The sequence below is a fragment of the Budorcas taxicolor genome, chromosome 19 (assembly GCF_023091745.1).
Source record: "Budorcas taxicolor isolate Tak-1 chromosome 19, Takin1.1, whole genome shotgun sequence".
In the NCBI taxonomy this organism is placed as follows: domain Eukaryota; kingdom Metazoa; phylum Chordata; class Mammalia; order Artiodactyla; family Bovidae; genus Budorcas; species Budorcas taxicolor.
In genome coordinates this window covers 34,677,931-34,697,901 of record NC_068928.1, presented here as the reverse complement: position 1 = coordinate 34,697,901, position 19,971 = coordinate 34,677,931, and the positions used below count along the sequence as shown (strand labels likewise).

The 19,971-nt window shown below is 59.0% G+C and overlaps 1 protein-coding gene across 1 annotated transcript in view; it reads left to right on the top strand.

Moving 5' to 3' along the window:
- Positions 1–19,288, top strand: part of MPRIP (myosin phosphatase Rho interacting protein) — a 95,044-nt gene extending 75,756 nt beyond the window's left edge. Inside the window, exons 16-24 of the mRNA XM_052657475.1 lie at positions 1,176–4,829; positions 7,336–7,483; positions 8,017–8,134; positions 9,007–9,166; positions 9,891–10,010; positions 10,293–10,379; positions 10,814–10,976; positions 11,867–11,952; positions 15,068–19,288. Coding sequence (XP_052513435.1) covers positions 1,176–4,829; positions 7,336–7,483; positions 8,017–8,134; positions 9,007–9,166; positions 9,891–10,010; positions 10,293–10,379; positions 10,814–10,976; positions 11,867–11,952; positions 15,068–15,139 — 4,608 coding nt within the window. The 3' untranslated portion in view covers positions 15,140–19,288. The remainder of the gene's footprint in view (positions 1–1,175; positions 4,830–7,335; positions 7,484–8,016; positions 8,135–9,006; positions 9,167–9,890; positions 10,011–10,292; positions 10,380–10,813; positions 10,977–11,866; positions 11,953–15,067) is intronic.
- Positions 19,289–19,971: the final 683 nt, after the last annotated feature.

The following is a 19,971-nucleotide window of genomic DNA, read 5'->3' as shown; positions in this document are numbered from 1 at the left end:
TTTAAACCCTGGTTGGGCTGCCAGCTGACATCAGGCCGAGAAGATAACTGGCAGCAGATTTTGCACATTGCTAACCTCAACCCACCTGTGTCTGACCTGGATGGTTGCATGAGCCTGCCCCCAGGCCAGACATATTAATACTTCCCTACCAGGTTAGAGGGCAGTTACTCTTAACCTCCCTCTGCTTTCACACTGCTTATGATCTCAAGTCTGGGTGAGCGAGGAGGGCCTCTGGGGTTAAGGGTGAGGAGGGTCATGGTGGCGGGTGGGCGCCGTGCTGCCAGCCGGGAGGAGGAGCTGGCATGTGTGGCCGTGGACTGTCTCTTAACTTGCGTAACTGAGTGTCACACCTGTGGCTTCCCCGCCAGCGTACCTCGAGGGAGCCATGGGCAGGCCAGTTCCCAGGCTGAGCTGTTCTCACTCCCTTCATGTTGTTTTCTCCTCCGTTCGTTAGTTCTGTGTATTTTGCATGCCTTTCAGTTTGAGGAGTTTTGTTTCAAGTGTTTTATTTTCTGCATGCTTCACTTTGTTATTTTGAACTCCACAAAGGTTTGTTTGTTTTGTTAACTCTCATGTTTTACTCCATGGTTTCCGTTCCCCCTCGTTTTGTCTTCTTGCAGGTAGAGGTTAGTTCTTCTTGTCACTGTGGAGGACGGGCGCCACCTCCCACAGGAGTGTCTCGGATGTCACCTCACTGACGTCCGCCAGCGGTGCCGCCCTTCCTTCTCCTGTGCCAGAAGGAAGGGGCAGCGTGTCGGGTGCTGCGCTCTTGTGGGGTTTGTGGTCTAGAGCCATGTGCCTTTTGTTTCGCAAAACAAATGATGCTCTGCTCTGCTCCTGCCCGCGCCTCCTGCCAGAGTCTCGTCCCGCAGTCTTCGTTTGCTTACCACTGTGCTCCATTATTCAGTTCTGTTTGGTTTATTTCTCCTAGAAGCTGTGCAGTTAGAGCTGTTTTGATGTTACTGTTCATGTTTTCTGTTTATCTGGAAACAGCTGCTTACCAAAAAAAATTGAGATGATTTGTTAGGTTTTCTTTAATGGGAAAAAAAAATTGTGCAAAGGATAAAAGACAGACCCACAAAGGAGCCTTTCTGTGGTTGACCCTGGCCAGAGGTGTGACACTCAGAACTGGGAGGCCGAGTGTTACTAACCCATGTTTCATCGGTTTTTTTAAGACCGAAGTGGCCACCTCCCCGTCCGGCACCTGGCAGAGGCTCCACAGAGTCAACCAGGATCTGCACGGCGAGCTGGAGGCCCAGTGCCAGCGCCAGGAGCTCATCACACGGCAGATTCAGGCCCTGAAGCGCAGCTACGGGGAGGCCAAGGATGCGATCCGGCACCACGAGGCCGAGATCCGGAGCCTCCAGGCGCGGCTGGGCAACGCCGCCGCCGAGCTTGCCGTCAAGGAGCAGGCGCTGGCCAAGCTCCAGGGCGAGCTGAAGCTGGAGAAGGACAAGGTGCGCGAGCAGCTGGAGGAGCGGCAGCAGAGTGAGGCCGCGCTCAACGCCCAGCTGCGCACCAGCGAGCGAAAGCTCCAGAGCGCAGAGGCCCTGCTGCTGGGGAGGACGCAGGAGCTGCGGGACCTGGAGCGGCAGCAAGTGCTGCAGCGGGACCGGCACAAGGAGGTACAGCAGTTGCAGGAGCGCATCGCCGACCTCAGCCAGCAGCTGGGTGCCAGCGAGCGGGCCCAGAGGCTGATGGAGGAGAAACTGCAGAGGAACTATGAGCTGCTGCTGGGGAGCTGCGAGCGGGAGAAGCAGGAGTTACTGCGGAGCCTGGCGGAGGCAGAGGACAGGGCCCGCGCCTTCGAGGGGCGGCTGCAGGAGCGCGAGCACCGGGTGGAGGCTCTGCAGGAGGAGAAGCTGAGCGCTGGGTCTGAGGGCAGCAAGGCGGTGCAGCGGCTGGAGGAGCAGCTGGAGATGAAGGAGGCCAGCATCCAGAAGCTGGCCGAGCATGTGCAGAGCCTGCGCGATGAGCGCGACCTGACGCAGCAGCGCTTCCAAGAGCTGCTGGGCCGCGTCTCCCTGTCCGATGGGGATGTAGCTGCACTGCAGGAGAAGCTGAGGGGAAGGGAGGCCGACTACCAGAGCCTGGAGCACTCCTTCAGGAGGGTGGCCGGCCAGCTCCAGGGCGCGCACACGCAGCTCCAAGAGAAGGAGGAGGAGCTGCGGCGCCTGCAGGATGCACACGAGAAGGCGCTGGAGAGGGAGGGGCGGGGCCTGCAGCAGGCTCTGCTGGGGCCGTCCACCCTGGGGAGCAGCCTAGATGAGGAAGACGAGAAGCTCCAGGCAGAGGGGGAGATTGAACGGCGACTGGCCACAGAGTCTCTGGAGGATGCTGAGGACAGCCTTGCTCGTGTGGGCCTGCAGTGCCAGACTGCCGGCATGCCTCTGGGCCTGCCCTGCTTGGGGCTGGAGGACGTGGCCCCAGGGGAGGACCTGGGGGACAGCAGCCCCAGCAGAGAAGAGAGCACGGTGCCCCTGAGGTCAGAAGTGTCCTCAAAACCTGACCAGGGAGCACCTGGCATTAAGAGGCAAAGAATCCGATTCTCCACGATCCAGTGTCAGAAGTACACCCACCCTGACGGGTGTGAGAAGACCGGAGCCAGCAGCATGTCCTCGGACACCAGTCAGGAGCACTCACCCTCGGAGGAAAGTATGTCATCAGAGGCTACCCCCAGCTCACTCCCCATGCCCAGTGACCCAGATGCTTACCTGTCCATCATCCACTCCCTGGAGACCAAGCTCTACGTCACGGAGGAAAAGCTCAAAGGCGTGACAGCGAGGCTGGAGAGCCAGCAGGGCCAGAGCCAGGAGGCCCTGTTTGCGCTGCACCAGCAGTGGGCCAGCACCGAGGCGCGGCTCTGCGAGCAGCTCCGAGCCAGCCTGCTCCAGGTCACTGCGCTGGCCGCCCAGCTGGAGCAGGAGAGGCAGGCCAGGGCGGAGGCGGTCGAGAGCCATGTCGGGGAGCTCAGCGACGTCCAGGTGAAAAACAGCCAGGCCCTGGCTTGCCTGGAGAGCTGTAGAGAACAGCTGCGGTCCCTACCAGGGGACGCAGGAGCGGGGCCCTTGGCTGGTCTTGAGAGCCTGCTCATGGGTGCTGTCCAGGCCCTGCATCCCCGGCCAGCTTCCATGGGGGAAACAGGCTTCTTTGAGGAGGAGAAGGCGCCATCCCAGCAGCTGCCACACATGCTTACACTGAGCGAGCAGGAGCAGCTGCAGCTCCTCTCTGAGCAGATCGCTCTGGAAGCCGCCCTCATAGACCAGATTGCAGACTCGCTACGGAACACGACATCAGACATGTCGCAAGTCTTCCTGGAGATCGCTCAGTCAGGACGGTGGCCGCTGGAGTCTGAAAGTGCTGTGGTCTGTCCAGGGGCCCCAGCAGATGCCTGGGCCAAGAAGGTGCTGGTGGATGGAGAGTTCTGGAGCCAGGTCGAGTCCCTGAGCTGGCACCTGGAGACGCTGGGAGGAGAGGCAGCCAGTGCCTCGGGAAGCAGGCAGCCATGTGCCCGGCCAGCCCCAGCCCCTGCCCTGGCAGACGCCATGTGGGTCAGGGCTGAGCTCAGTCTTGCCGCGTGCTCGATGAGGGAGTCCCTCCACCGCAGGCTCCGGAGCATCCAGGAGACCCTCCAGGGGACACAGGCAGCCCTGCAGCAGCACAGGTGCATGCTGCAGGAGGTCCTGGGGGCCTACCGGACCCCTGCCTTTGAGAGGGTGATGCAGCAGGTCTCGGAAGCCCTGCAGCTTCCACTGGGCACCAGAGACGGCGACCAGGTGTCCTGGGCCAGGCACCCACCGGTAGAAGCACCAAGTCATCAGGACCCAGCCAGCTCCCTGGCTTGTCCCTTGTCCAGCCAGAGTTCTGGAGTCTTACCTGCTATTCAGGAGGAGCTTGCCCTGCAGCTTAAAGATAAGGCCAGTCTCCTGGGGGAGATTTCTGCCTCCCTAACCTCACTTCCCTCTGTGGAGGTACTCGGGGACTGTCGGAAGCTCCTGCAGGCATCCCAGCATCTCTTGCGCCGTGCTTGTCTGGGAGGCCTTGGCCAGTATTCTTCTTTATTAGTTCAGGATGCGATTCTTCAGGCTCAGGTGTGTTATGCAGCCTGCAGGATCCGGCTTGAGTATGAGAATGAGCTCCGGGGCTACAAAGAGTCCTGGCTGGGCCAGGGGGCCCCCTACCAGGGGCATGAGCAGGCCTTGGGGGCCCTGCAGGGGGAGTCCGAGGAGCTTCTCTGTAAGCAGAAGGGCGAGTACTTGGACGTGATCGCCTTCACCCAAAGGGAGAACATGGAGCTCCAGACCAAGGTCGCCCAGCTGGACCAGCAGCAGAGGCGTCTGGAGTTGGCGCATGGCGAGCACGGCGAGAGCCTGGCTGCCCCACCAGAGCAGTTCAAAGAGGAGGTGGTCCAAGTGGAGGGCGTGCTGCAGGCCGCATGTGGCAGGGTCCGGGGCCAGCCTGACACTGGGGCCAGGGCCGAGCAGGACCTGGGGGGGCGGCCTGTGGAGCAGGTGCAGGCCCTGGAGGCCAGGTTCCAGCTCAAGATCAAGGAGCTCCAGACCATCCATGAGGAGGAGCTGCGGGCCCTGCAGGAGCACTACTCGCAGACCCTTCGGTGCCTGCAGGAGACTCTGTGCCACTACCGGGGCCAGCCCCCTTCTGGCTCACTGGCCAGTGGCGAGGCCGAGTCCTTGGCGGGGCTGAGGGAGCGTGTCCGGGAGCTGGAGGCGCAAGTGGACATTCTGCGGGAGGAGCTGGAGCACCAGGACCCGGCGGGCGGCATGGCCTCCCTGCAGGAGGAGCGCCAGAGGGACTTGGAGAGCCTCAAGGTCTCAGCGCAGAGCGGTCGGGGTGCGGCTGGGACAGGGTTCTCAGCTCCAAAAGCGCTGTTCCCCCTCGACCGCCTGTGGGCACAGGGGGTCCCAGCAGAGCCCGGTGGGGGCCCCCCACCTCACCTCCAGGCTGTGCAGACCTGGACTTGGCGAGGTTCCTCTCCTCCTGACTGTCCTGGGAGGGCAAAGTCAGGCTTCTCAAAGGACAGGGGTGTTTGCCACACAGTGTCAAGGGCCACTTCCCACCTCCCCCTCAGGGGCCGTGTCCAGTGGGGAGCCTTGTGCAGGAATGGTTGCTCTCTCAAGGAGATGCAGCCTTCCTTTCCCCACACGTTTGAAGAAGTGACTTTCCCCCAACACATCCATCCTGTTTCACACCCCTGTTGGTGAGCAGGACTCTATGGCTCTGGCCTGTCCAGGTGATGTTCCCTGGAGCATTCAGCTGTGTGGAGCTGCCTGGGCTTTGGGCTGCCTGCTCTTAGGCTTCTTGCCACACGAATGCAGTAAATGCCAGGCTCCTCACATGTCCCCCTTCTAGCCAGCACCACGTCCAGTGCTGAGGTGGCTCTGTGCTGCTGTGATAAGCACTTGGGCATTGGCAGGCACTTTGGCACCTGCCAGGCTGTTTCCAGTGCCTTTTCCCAACTCAGTCCAAACCTTTTGAAAGCCATTGTGAATCCCAAGGAGGTTTCAAGGGCTGATGGAAAGTGCTGCACTGTCCCATGAGGTCAGGGCACAACAGCAAGGCGTTTGAAAGTAACATCCCAGCTACTTCCCCTGACACTCAGGGTCTGCACGGGAGGCAACTTAGACGAGGCCCGGACCGGCCTCTTGTGTAGTCAGCCTGTAGGCCAGGCTGAGGACTTGGGTAGCATTCTCTGTCCTGAGTCTGTTCTCATCGGGTCCTGTGAGACACACAAATTACAACCAAACTGCTCGCCTGGGTGCCGGGCTGATAGCAGTCACTTGAGGGAGACTGGGGTCTCGGTTCCTCTCCTGATAGCTGCAAGCTGGTGCCTTTTCTGACACCTCTGCACAGTAGCCATGGAGGAACCGACTGACCCCACGGTTTACTGTCTTAACAGTCAGAATTGTGTTTACAGATTAACATATGCTCTCCAAGGAAGAACCTGAGTGTTTCTGTAAGGAGAGTTCTGACTCTTCTCTTGAAATACTCTTAAAACATTCTCATCAAACTATGACTTCGACCCTTCCCCTTGTGTTGACCAAGAAGCCATGCTGAACCAAAGCACGTAGGAGGGCAGCTCTCGGACTCTCCAGGTGTCCAGGGGTGTGAGAGCTGCAAAGAGGAGACAGGGGCTCCATCTGGAAGCCACTGTGAGGAAGAATGCCCCGTGAGTGTGGACAGCAGGTCTGTCCCAGGGAAGTGCAGACCCTGAGTGTGAAAATGCTGACTGGGGAGTCCAGAAAGTTCTGTCTGCTCCTGTGGGAGTCAGACAGAGGTGCCCAGACACAGACTGGGTTCCTGGTATCTTTCCTGGATCTGGACACAAGAAGATCCCCCAGACTTAGATTAGAGGTGACGTGGCTACATTCTCACAGCTCTGAAAGAGAACTGAGAAGCACGGTTCCTGCACCTTACTGAGCGAGGCCTTCTCTCTTAGAGAGGTCCCAATGTGCCTCCATCCAGAAAAGAGCTGCACAGACCAGCCCTGATGGCCACAGGCACACTCACCCACCCCGTGCAGAAGACTAACCTGATACGCCAGGCCTGGGGGATACAGGGTGGGTGTATGGGGTAGTTGGACCACTTCTTAGCTCCCCAAGCCCACATCCAGGTCATAAACCAAGCCAGGCTGGAGCAAGGCACAGACCAGGCTGGGGAGCAGTCCTGCCATGACCTCAATGCAATGAGCAGAGGCACCTGGTAATTAGCACCTCTCTTTGTACTCCTTCACAAGGAAAAGGAAATGTCCCACACCCTAATCTAATTCTTCCAGCGCATGCCTGAGAAGTTCAGTGACCATCTCAGAGTGGCCAGCTGGGCAGTGGCAGGGCTGGGCCCCCGGCTCCATGTCCTGGGTCACTGTCATTCACAGGGTCTCTCAGCTCCTGGCAGCTGACCAAGGCTCATCTCTGTTTGCAACTGTGCCCGACGCCCGGGGTATGGCAGTTCTGAGCACGTCAGTGGTTAACTCAGACCAGACCTGCCAGCCTCTGCCGGTGCTCTGTGTCATCCTGTCAGTCCTACCTGGCAGTCACTCCATAAAGGGCCAGGGTGGGCTGTTTTCAATTCCATGGCAGCCTCCTCCTACCCACAGTACCAGCTCTTTGCAGAGAAATGGAACTCAACCACAGGAATCAGGCAGCTCACTGGGTGAACACCCTTTTCTAACTGCTCTGGGAGGGAGTTGGTGCCGGTCTCAGCTCCAAAGAGCAGCTTCCCGCCCTGGGGGCCAGGCAGGGTGGGGCTGTGGTCTTCTCAGTCAGTTTGCTCAGGGAGCCAAAGGGAAGTGGGTAAAGCCCCTTGTGCGTCTTTCAGGCCACGTGCGAGCGGGGGTTTGCAGCCATGGAAGAGACGCACCAGAAGAAGATCGAGGAGCTGCAGAGGCAGCACCAGCGGGAGCTGGAGAAACTGCGGGAGGAGAAAGACCGCCTCCTGGCTGAGGAGACCGCAGCCACCATCTCAGGTGGGAGTCGCTCACCCCGGGATGGGAGATGGGCTCTCCCCGAGCTGGGCACAAGCTCTAACCCTTCTCCAGGGGGACAGCAGGCTTAAGGAGCCCTTCGGGAGCTCATGAGCCCCGAGCCAGTCACGTCTGTGCATCGGAGGACCTGTCCTCGTCAGTCTCTTTGCTGGTACTTCTCTGATAGCAGACACCTCTGCGGTGCCTCGGTCCGTCAGAGCCTGGAGGGTTAGCACCAAGCACTGGGCCTCGGCCGGTGTTCCCTCCTTTGTGTTCCACAGCAGCTTTGGGTCTTAGCACCGACAGAAGACAGGCCAACCTGAAAGCCTGCTTGTTCTATATTATATTAGACGTTTATGGAATCAGGTTTTTTTAAAAATATTAAAACCAAGCCCCACCTGATCCCTTTTGTTTGGGAGTTCCTGGGGAATCCTGGCCCAGCTGCCAACAAGCCAAGCCTCAGCGGTGCGGGATGTCCCCTTCCTGTTGGGCTCGCCCCGAGCCTCTTGGTGCTGAGGGCCACATCCTGTCCGCAGCCATTGAAGCCATGAAGAATGCCCACCGTGAGGAGATGGAGCGGGAGCTGGAGAAGAGCCAGCGCTCCCAGATCAGCAGCGTCAACGCGGACGTCGAGGCCCTGCGGCGGCAGTACCTGTGAGTTGGGCTGGTTGGCTGGGAGGGCGGTGCCTTCCGCCTGTCTTTGTAACAAGCCTCTGAGACGTGGGGTCCCGGTAGCACGGGTGGAGGCCCAAGGCACTGAGCCCACTCAGAGCCCACTCAGGGCGTCCTGTTCATGGCGCCCCACACCGCCCTGGCCCAGCACTGCTCTCACAGCCCAAGTGGTCCCATTACTGAGCTGAACAGAAGCCAGTCAGTAAAACAGAGAGCAAAGATGCAGCAAAAGAGGTCTCAGTCAGATCTTAAGGACCCACCTGGGAGACCCCCCGGATCCCTTCTCTCCATCAGCTGCCGCTGCTTCAGAAGCTGGGGGGTGGAGGCGCAGTGTGGATACCCTACCTGTGTGTGCTGAGGCGGCAGGGGGAGGCGCATCCACCCCACAGCTGCTCTTGAGCTTTGCCCTCAGGAGAACCAGCACCCCTGGGAGCTTTCCCCTCGGCCACCGCAGGCCATGCAGAGCCACCTTCGCGGGGCCGCACTGACGGCGCGGGCAGGCAGCAGCAGCAGCTGGAGAGGGTCTGTAGCCCTTTGGCCTTGGTTTTCCAAGTCCGGGTAGAGCTGGTGTAGGCTGTCAGCCAGCTCCAGAAATGGCCCAGTTCTGATCTCCATCTGAAACAGCACGTTTTGGGTGTGAGGGTGAGGCTCTCCCAACCCCGAGCCCCAGGAGCGGAGTTCAGGCTGCCGGGGGGGATGGGCGGAGCCCCCAGGCTGGGCTGCACACCTGCGCTGTGACGGGGCATGGGGCTCTCATGGCTGCCCTGCCTGGTGCTGTCCCGCTGTCCCTTGTTTGTGAAGGGGACGCTGGGCCCAGGGCGTGGCCAGAGGAGTGAGTGGCGCCCTCTCCGCAGGGAGGAGCTGCAGTCCGTGCAGCGTGAGCTGGAGGTCCTCTCGGAGCAGTACTCGCAGAAGTGCCTGGAGAACGCCCACCTGGCCCAGGCTCTGGAAGCCGAGCGGCAGGCCCTACGGCAGTGCCAGCGCGAGAACCAGGAGCTCAATGCCCACAACCAGGTGAGCCTCACGGGGGCCCCGCTCCGCAGGCTCCCCCCGATGTCCGGCTTCACCAGGGTGTGGGCAGACGTCACCGCTGCTGCTAGCTGCTAGCCTCGGGCTCTCTTTCTCTTGTCACTGGGTGGTTGGGGCCCAGGGCTCCACCCCCAAGGCTGGGACTGTGTTTAAACACCTCCCAGTCAAGACCATACAGTGCTCACATAGGATTTTGTCAGATTATTCTCTTAAAACATGCCTGCTGCTTAGAAAATTGGGGCACACTTAGAATATTTACTGATGGAACAGCTCAAGGTAGGTCTAGTCTGCAAAGGGCTGCTCTGTGTGCACTGGACCGCTCATCCTCCCAAGGCACCGAGCAGACAGGCCTGTCGGCCTGGCCCCGGCTCGAGACCCTGGGGGGCCTGCAGCTGTGTGCCTGGTCACTGCACTGGCCCAAGTGACCGCCTGTCAGCTGGAGAGAAGGGACACGAAGCGAGGGCTGAGGGCAGCAGAAGTCCCCAACCTGCAGAGATGGGGACACACGGAGCTGCGCAGCACCGGCTGTGGTGACAAGAGGGGCTGGGAGCACGGCTCCTGCGGGGCAGCTCCGTGGAAACCTCTGGCCCGTGCAGACGGCTTCTGCACAGGTGTCACAGCTCACATGCTAACTCAGACACCCGGCTGCACTGTGATCACAGCCCTAGGCAGCTCTGAGAGCACCTTGTGGTTGTGTCGCTGTCTCCAGGAGCTGAACAACCGCCTGGCTGCAGAAATCTCACGGCTACGGACACTGCTGACTGGGGACGCCGGTGGCGAGGCCGCTGGTTCGCCCCTCACACAGGGCAAGGACGCCTACGAGTTAGAGGTATGGCTCAGAGCCAGGTCCCTTCAGCTTGCAGCGCACGAGTTGCACGTGGGACCAGGGGTGGCCCCAGCTTACGGGAAAACCCAAGTCATGCCAGGACACAAAGAGAACAGTTAGCCGCCAGGCAGCATGGGACCTCTCGAGGCCCCGGGACCTTTACGTTTAACCCATCCTCACTCCCTTGCCCCCGTCCCTGGTTTCCACCACATCACAAGTGCTGACCTCCAAAACCAAACACTGAACAGCTGCGTGACCCTGCAGCTCCCTCGTTTCTCTCTCTAGGTCTTGTTGAGGGTCAAGGAATCAGAAATTCAGTACCTGAAACAGGAGATCAGCTCCCTCAAGGACGAGTTACAGACGGCACTGCGGGTAACGCACGTCCCATGAGGGCCTGGAGGGTGGGGCCACGCGGGTCCAGACCACACGCAGAGGCCTGAGTGCATTCACCATCGCAAGTGATCTGGACGGTGGCCCTCGGGCGGGGCAGCGGACGTGAGGGCGGGCAGTCCTGCCCCCGCCTGGCAGGGCCCAGGGCCCCAGCACACGGCCGTTTCCTCTGGGTGCTCCTGGAGGCAGACTCACTTGGGGTGGCCCAAGACCGGGGCTTCTAGCCTGAAGCACAGAGGTGCTCTCAGGGTCAAGGCAGCGCCAGCCTGCTCAGAGCCAGGGCCCTGCCATGCCTGTTGCACTTTGTGTCTGGTTTCTGCCTCCACAAGGTGGGGTCAGCCTGCTTTCTCTGCTTCTGGAGGCATCCCTAGTCCAGCATGTCTGTAACCACGCTCTGCTGTCCTTTTGTCCCCAAGGACAAGAAATACGCCAGTGACAAGTACAAAGATATCTACACAGAACTCAGCATTGTGAGGGCGAAGGCCGACTGTGACGTCAGCAGGTTGAAGGAGCAGCTGAAAGCCGCCACAGAAGCACTGGGTGAGAAGTCCCCGGAGAACCCGCCGGTGTCCGGATATGGTGAGTCCTGCGGCTCTGGATTCTCTCTCTGGAAACTGGGTGGTGGGGCTGCTGGCCCTTGATCCAGCAGAGGAGCCCCCTCTGGGTCAGACTCTCTCCCTGGCTGCATGGGCAGGGCATGGTGGGTGCCAGCTCACACAGGGCAGTCACTCTTTGGTACACATGTTCACGACCGCAGGCCATGTTTCTCGTTTTCCTGACGGACTCCCTTGTTCTGGAAGTGGCTCTCACTGGTTTGTGATCCTGGGGTTTCACCATAAAACCTATAAAAGGCTGCAGGGCAAGGACTGAGGCCATGTCCAAGCTCACTGATCCTGGAGCCTCCCCCTCAGCCAGTGAGGACCCTTGCTTGGTGGTCTGCATCGCTGCTGGGCGGGCATTAGGAGTTCTCCCAAAGGCAGGTAGGCCACAGGCAGCAAAGTTCAGCTCAGATGTAACACCGGCTGCTTCAGAAGAGTCTGGGGGCCAGAGGACTTTGGGTTAGCCAGAAGCGCACGTATCCTGTGACCTGGCACTTCACACAGGAGCACAAAGCTGGCTCAGCTTCCACAGTCAGGGGCCTGGCCCGCTAGTCACCCACCACGCAGCTCTTCACAAGAGACGGGGAGCGAGCCTTCAGTACAGGAAGCTAGAGCCCGGGGTCTTGGGAGGGCAGGCAGCAGGGGCCCAGCAGCAGCAGGGCCGTGGCCAGCCTGGGGCCGCAATCATCCTCCACGCCTCCTCATGCCTTGTCCTGAGGATCTTATGACTTACGGTTATGGGCTTGGCGTTCCGCTGGTTTGTTGACGGAGATGTCATGTGGATGACAATGTTAAAAGCTGGGAAGCCCTCAGACTTGTGTGTTCTGGGGGGTTTACAAAACTAGCACCATGCCCTCTTCATCTTCTCAGACATCATGAAGTCCAAGAGCAACCCTGATTTCCTGAAGACAGACAGGTCCTGTGTTGGCCGGCAGCTCAGAGGCCTCAGGTCCAAGGTGAGTCTGGGGGCCTGCACTGGGTGTGCAGAGCCCACCAGGGGTTGCACGGAGGGTCCCCAGGGTGCCTCAAGTCATGCACATCCCACTGGGTCAGTGCCAGGGCTTCAGGCCAAGCGCCCCTTGCACAGCAGCAGGACTGTTTCCTCGGTGACGGCGGGCCTCCCAGGGGCCATCCTGTCGTCTGGACCGCTCCTCGCACATCTGTAGTTCACACTGACGCCGTCCGCACACTTTCCTCCACATGGGCCCCTGCCCCCTGCGCACCCCTCCACGGGAAGGTGGGCGGAGGGTGGGGTGCCCAGCTTGTTGCACTTAGGATTTACTGTGTGTGTGTGTCTTGTTTTTGCTCTTCCCCTGACAGTCCGTAATTGAGCAGGTCTCATGGGATAACTGAAACGACCCGCTTCCCGGCCCCCCTGTCGTGTAGGTAAACCTCTTCTCACACCACTCGCCTGCTGCCCGCGAGGAGCGCTGCCTGCATGCACTGCTTGCTCCTCCACGGGAGCTCGTTTTCCCATCACTCTTGTTCTTCCTGCTCAGCAGCACAGACAGGGTCCATGTGAAGTTTCTTACCTCTTCCGGGGAGTTCACTGTAACCTCTTAACAGAGGGGCGGCTCCCCCGGCCTGGCCGGCTGCCCAGAGCCACATCCTGGGGGGCGCAGGCGTTGTCAGCCCTTCATCCCACGTGTCGAATGGTGTGTGCTCACGTTCTCTTGGGACACCGCTTCCTCTGTCAGGAGGCAAGCTTGACAAGAATCTCCCATCGCTGAAGTAGTTCCCACTCCCCACCCCCAGGATTAATAGGCCAAGGGGGCTGATGCCTCATGCCTATAGCTTGGCAGATACTCAGCAGAGCAAGGGGACCACAGGCGCTAAGGGCTGAGCATTTTCCAGCCCCAAGGACCCAGGCACCTCAGAGACGGGAGGCACGGGCTGAGCACTGGCTGCCTGACTCCGACACTTGGCCTGGACACTTCTGGCTCCCACAGGGCCGGGTGTCCAGGGCCCGGGTCACTCTCTCCTGAGCGGGTTCACCAGCTCGGCTGACCTGAGCTTGTTGACGCCCTAGTGAGGAAGCTGAGGGCAGCAGGAACGGGTGGGCAGCGAGGATGCTGACGGGGCCTTGGGGCCGGACAGCAGGCGCCTGGCTTGCCGGGCTACAGAGTCTGCCTCGGGAGGAGCTGAGCCCAGCAGTCTGCCCTCAGTCCATTCAGTTCCCTACAGTTCTGAGTCGCTTCCCACCAGAGGGTTCAGCTGGTCAGAAACTTAGTTGGGGCTTTTTTCTTTAATGTGGAAGCAATTCTATTCAGCAAACCCAGACTTGTCCTTTGGTTTCTGGTTTTCTTCTTATTGACGAGTCTTACTTCCTTGCCTGAGGCTGGCCTGTCTTTGCTACAGGTTCACCGTGGGTGCTATGAGCCTTCTGCCTGTGCCTGTGAACAACAGGCCCCACAGGGAAGCCTTGCTCCAACGAGCCCACTGCCTCAGGCGGACCACGAGTCCAGGGAAATAAAAGTACTTTGCAGGACTTGCCTGCAATCCAGTGGTTAGGACTCGGCACTCTCAGCACCAGGACTCCGGTTCAGTCCCTGGTCGGGAACGAAGATCCTAAAAGTAGTACAGCAAGGAGTTTGGGCTCTGGATAAAGGGCCAGATCTTTGTTCACAAGGCCTCTGCAGAGGTGTGCTGGGAAGGCCTTGCACGCTGGTGAAGGCGGGGGCAGGAAGCAAGGGTCGGTCTGTCTGGGGCTCTCGGCGAGGCTGGACCAAATGAGTTGGGGGAAGCTCAGGGACAGGGTTCCCTAGAGTCATGTTTGAGTCAGTTTGGCTGGGCAAGTTTTCGACATAAGAACAGCGTTCTTGCTGGCCCAGGGAGAAGCTGCGCCCTTGCTGTCTTCCTCAGGGACACCACTGGCCACAGCACTGGGCCTGTGATGTGCTGTCAACAGCCAGCCACATGGCTCCCGTGTGGCCCTCTGTCCTGATGTGTCTGTAACACCCTGACCCTCAGCGGGGAGACAGGAATTAAGTCGCCCAGAAACTAACCGTGTCCCCAGGGCTTTCTGAACCAGGGTCTGCTATGTGGATGTCTGCCTTTCCTGTGGGTGCTTTCTGTACCTGCCTCCCTCAGGAACAGGAGGGCTTGGCCCCACCGGGTCAGCAGCTCCTCGTCAGCAGCCGGGCTTCTCTGGGACTTAAAGCAGACGGGGTGTGTGCAGCCTCCTCGGGGGGAGCCCTGTCTGGGCGGCTGCGCATGGAGTCACAGAGGTGCTGGGTGGGCAGCAACTGACCCCTCCCGGCCTGTGACAGGGCTCGGAGGCCTCTGTCCTCAGGAGTTGGTGGTCTGCTGCCACTTAGGGAAGGAAGGTCCCAGCTAAAACAGAGTGGGTGGCAGTTTCCAGGGCCAGCCCCTGGGTGAGACTGGCTGCTGTGTAGACGGTGGCACTGCCTGAATCAGGCATGCTTGGGAGCGGAGTCCTGAGAGCACGTGAGGCCCTCGTGCACATTAAAGCTCGTCACAGTGGGACGTGGGCTTATCCCCTTCCTCTGACTCGGTGGCGTCAGAATTAAAAAACAGGCAAGCAGCACTGTCCTGGGTGAAGCTGGGGCCCCAAGGAAAGCAGACCCAGACCTGCCCTCATGGTCAGGGAAGCCTGCATGTGCCACGAGGGTCTGGATGTCCTTCACCTTTACTGAAGTCCACATAAACACGGGCAGGCTTCCATCCTGAAAGGCTCAGGAACGACCTCCGTGTCCCCAAGCCCCAGGAGAGACCAGCAGGGCCTATGAGGCCTAGGAGCAGGGAGGCTGTCCACCCTGGAGCGTGCTCGGGGCCTCCCGGGCCAAACATGGGCACAGAAGGTGCCTCCTTGTTCTCTGCAGGGTCTTCTCTCCAGTGCCATTGGTCTCATCCTTGCTTGTTGACAGAGCCCTAAGCTCAGCATCGGTCTTGTTTCTGACTTTTTATTTCTCGTCCAGTAACACCACTTCCTCCGGGGCCGTGGCCCTCCTCGCACACCCACTAACCCTCTGGGGCCCCGCGCCGTGCCTCACCTCCGGCTGCCTGCGCCATGCAGGGCTGAGGCCAACAGCCTGTCTGTTTCTCCACCAGAGTCTGAAGGAAGGCCTGACGGTGCAAGATCGCCTGAAGCTCTTTGAGTCCCGGGACCCGGAGCGCGACTAGTTGCTCCCGTGCAGTTTGGACACACCTCCCGGCCACAGCCCCCGTGCCACTCCTGTCCATCCCTTCATTTTTTATTGTCGTCCTTGTTCTTGGTGTTGTCGTCTGCATTGACTGTGGTTGGATGCATGAGAGACTGGCCTGTGGATGGCTCGCTCCACTCCCTGTGGTCTTCATTCAAGCTTTCCCTGGTTTCTGCAACCTGCCCTGCCTTGCCCCGGCGCTCTGTCAGTATTACGGCCCAGCAGCCTGGGATAAGCTAGCTCTGTCTCACCCCGCGCGCAGGCGGGGCAGGAGGGGCCACGAGGCTGTGCTGTGGGTCCCGTGCTGACAGCTCGCAGCCCAGGGAGGACCTGGAAGCCCAGGGTAGGGCTGAGCCTGCACCTGCCCCGTGGGCTTGGGGCGAGGGGAGCAGCTCTTACACATCCGCTGACACCGCTTAGAGCCGCACCCCAGACCGTTGTGGTGAACCCTTCACAGCCTGGGAAATGCTGCAAGCAGCCACTCCTATTTTTGTCTGTTTTTTATTAAATCTTGCACAAAACCCGGCCCCTCTCATTCCTTCCTATGGTCATTCTTTCTTGGTCACCAGGAACCCTACTCTTCCCACATGAGGTGGATGCTGCCCTGCAGCCTGGGTTCCAGGCTGGAATCACAGTGACAGCATGTTTCCTTAGAGTCACTGGAGGAGGAAGCTCACTCACCCCTCTGCCTTTCTGGAAAGAAGCCCCCTCTTGCTTTGGGGAAGGTTGACCAGAGACCCTGTTATGTCAAGAAGGCAAAGAGGATGTTGGAGCTAGATGGAAACCGGCCGTTGTGATGTGTGCTCACTCGAGCTGAGGCCCAGGGCACCGGGGCGCCCACGCAGGGCTGCACTTGCGCTTCTTTGTTCTTCGTGGCCTGAGTGACACGCTTCTAACTGCCACCAAGCATCCTCCAGCACTAATCCTGTGAGGACAGGAGCAGGGACACAGCCCCAGGGAAGCCCGCGTGGCATCTGGCCAGCACTTGGGCGAGAGCCACAGGCTTGGGGTACGCAGGTACTTTGGGGGTGAAAACATACACATCATTGTGCAGTTTCTAGATGAACACATGAGGCCACGTAGGGTGTCCCTGGAGGCAGGGCAGAGCGCAGGTGTAGAGCGTGCGGCCCCGCCCACTTTGCTGGAACAGCTCAGAGCACCCGGCTGCAGGGCCTTCCCTGTTCCTGACTCTATGCTGGCCACTGCACTGCTGCTGTTGGTCCATGTCTGCAAAAGCTCCTTAGCCCTGCTCATCAGACACCCCTACACCAGCACATCTCAGAGCCGCCTACGTGGGTGATGGCTCTGAGGGTCTGACGATGGCGGGGGCGGGGCTCTCTGGGCACTGAGACTGTGCCACCACTGCCTCTTTCCAGGGTGCAGGGTCCGCACGGAGCTGCTCCATCTGCCTGTGGGCCGCACACTGCCACTCATCAGAGCAAAGGAGCTTCTACCTCTCTGTCTCCATCAGTGAACCTGGGGTCTGACCTAGCACTCCACAGCGGCCCCTGCACCCACAGGTGGCAGGACTCGCCTCTCTGGAGGCGGCCAGGAGCCACACTGCAGAAGCTCGGGCCACAGGGGCTCCCCAAACCCCCACCCTCTGCCCCGGGCAGTGCTGGCCATCGACCTGAGGTGAGGGCTGTGCATGGCTGGAGGGAGCAGGCTGGACACATGGGTCCCTGCTCTGCGGTGTCCTTGGCACACCCCCTACAGGCACCCCAGCTCCTCGACGGGGGCCTGCCACAACCGCAGAGGAGGAAAGAGCACAAGTGGGGGCCGCCTTGGAGGGGGTTTCTGTGCTGGCAGGGAAAGGGTGCCCGGGGGGCTGTGGACAGGGAGGCCCGGCCCCTACCCCACAGGGAGCGTACCCCCATGTCCCCAAGGATGGGAGGGGACCACTGCATCTACTCTTCCTGTAAGCGTCTACTCTTCCTGTAAGCGTCTACTCTTCCTGTAAACGTCCACTCCTTCCCTGGGGACCTGCAGGCACCTGCCTAGGGGACAGCTGGACAGAGTGGCGTCACCTGACCGCTCTGCCTGCACACCTTCAGCACAAGTGCCAGGCTCCGGCCGCCTCTGGTCGTGCATTCTGCCAGCCACAGGCAGGGCTGAAAGCCAGCGTTCCGGTGACCATGCTGGCTGCAGGGCGACACTCGGGCTTGTGCCACTGGGCGTCAGAACCAGTGTGGCCTTGTGGGGGGAGGCGGTGGCCATGCTGGGGAGACTGGCTGAGGCCGAGCTGAAGCTCAGCAGGTGGGAGGAAGAGAACGTGGGAAGGGCCAGCCCCTGGCCGGAGACGTGGAGCCTGTCACTCGCAGCATCCAGACCCACACAGAGCGGGAGCGGCAGTTTGTACAAACGCGCGCTTGTGACCCTCAGGGTCTGCCTGAGCAAGCCGAGGACGACACCCACAGGGCCCTGTCCTGCGAAGGGCCCGCCGCCACCTCGCTGCGCCCGCCCAGCGGCCCCGCGTGCAGGGCGCCTGGGACACTCCCGCAGCGGGGCTGCCATCCTCTCACGGCGCGGGGCTGCCCTCCTGCCTTCACACGTCCACACTGTCGCCAGGCGCTACTCTCCACAGCCCGAGGGCAGGCCTTGAAACCATGCGTTTCGGTACCCTGATAGAAGACGGGGCGGAAACCCAGGAGGGATGCGAACACTCAGTCTCGAGAACAGCAAGTTCCTCTGTAAAGGGAAGGCCTCCCCTTCCCTGAGCACGCGGCGGCCGGGACGCACAGGTGCCGCCCCTCCAGGCCCCTCAGGTGGCTCCCTGCTCCTCTGCGCAGAACTGGGACGTCGTGCAGAGCAAGCGGAGTCCACAGGGCTCAGGGTCACTGCCATGGATTTCTGTGACACAGTCTGTGCGGGTGGGTTTCTCTTTCTCCTTATACAAGCACCGCTGTTTAAGACGAGAAGAAACAGCTTGGGTACAACACAGTGCCAACCAACGTGACAAGGCAATGTTTTTAATGACTGACCTACCTTTTATAAAGCCTGAGTCATTTAACAGGTGGTTCTGTTTCTTCCTGAAAGATCTCAGTAATACCTGTTCCTCATTCTTGGCAAAGTCACTCAAAGTCTTGAGGGAAAACCAAGAGGGCGCAGGAGCGCCTGTCCGCCCAGGCCACGAGCAGGGCGGGCCGCGCCGGCAGCCGCCGCGTCGGTCTGCCAGCACCACAGCCGCGTGGGGGCCACGCACTCGGGGCCTGGTGTGGCGGCTTCACGCTGCCGCCGCTCCACCACACAGACCCGCAGGCCCGGGGCTGGGCCTCCTGCGATGCTGCCTGTCTGCCAGACGTCCCTGCCACCCACCCTCGCCTCCACAGCTAGCCGGGACACACGTCTGCGTTTATTTCATAGGAAGCTGGTAACAGAGTACAAAGAACACAAAACTCATTCTTGTTTATGTTTGTATCACAGCCAATTGATTTTAGGATTTAACCTTAGTAATAACAACGTATCTACTGACTCTTAGGATTCAAAACCAGTTAAGTGATAAGAGTTTTTCCTAAGTAGTATTTATAAAATGTAAGGTTCTACGTGTCTCCTTAACAATTAGAATCCTCAGATTTTCCTCACAAACACACTTCTATCAGGGTGACTGTCTCAACCCAGACTCAAGACAACACATGCTGTGCCTGACTGCTGGGCCCGGACAGAATGGGGACACGGAGACAGCGGCTGCCTCTGCGACAAGTCTGTGGGTGGTCCCTGGCGGCAACCATGCCTACCCCCACCGGCTGCTCATTCAGGGGGCAAGTGCTCAGAGAACAAGCCTGCATCGCTCTGTGCTGATGCTAAAGGAGAATGCTCATCAGACAGGGCTGCACTCAGCCCTTGGGAGGCCCAACCCTCGTGGAGGCAGAAGGGGCCCCAGGAAGAGAAAGGTCTGGTCAGCTTGCTGCTCTCTGACAATTCAAAACTTTTACCATTTAGTTTAAGGCTCTTTTTTAAAAACAAAATTTCTGATCAAGTGTTCGCTAAAACTGAAGTGTTACTTTGTCAAAATATTTATTCCTTTGTGTGACATGCTAGATTCCCATGGATGTAGCGGATCATTTCTACTGTAAATATTACCTAACTTTACATAAACAATGTCATAATAAACTATTTTTGCATCACCCTTCGTATGCTGTGAAGAGAGGCTTTGTTTAACAGAAGGACACAAGGAAAAACAAGCATTCAGGTCAAAAGTCAGAATCTGGGTCAGGAACCTAGAGGTTTATAATGGAGTTTTGGTTTAATTTTTACAAAACCCATTTTTTAAGTTTTGGACCCACTGTCAACATTTTAAGATCAGGAGATTTCAGATGTTCACACACAGTGAATAGTTAAAAATATTTTACACCCATAATCTAATTAAGACACGCTGGTTCAGTTATAGAAACTTTCAAGGGGCCAAAAGGATGGAAAGAAATACCAACCAGAAGAAGGAACTAACTGCCCCATACCTGCCCTTTTACTAGCAGATTTATTTGCAACAGCTTTCCTTTCTGTTTAAAAAACACGCATCCTACATTATGACCTAGTAGGTGCGCACACCCAGCCACAACCATGAGTTCACAAAAGAATGTGCCCTTCCTGGGACATACTCTGAAGTCTCTATCCTACTGCATTTTTAAAGTTCTCACTGTGACCTGCTATATAAATTTAAAATAAAAAACTGACTCCCAGCAATACTATGGCTGTTGGAATAAAATGTGTGAAAATGTGGGGATCCAAACTTTCACTCAGCTAAACACAAACTAAAGTTTGACTATTAGAAATCAACTGTGGTATCTGTAAAAGGTAACGAAAGTAAACTTAAGA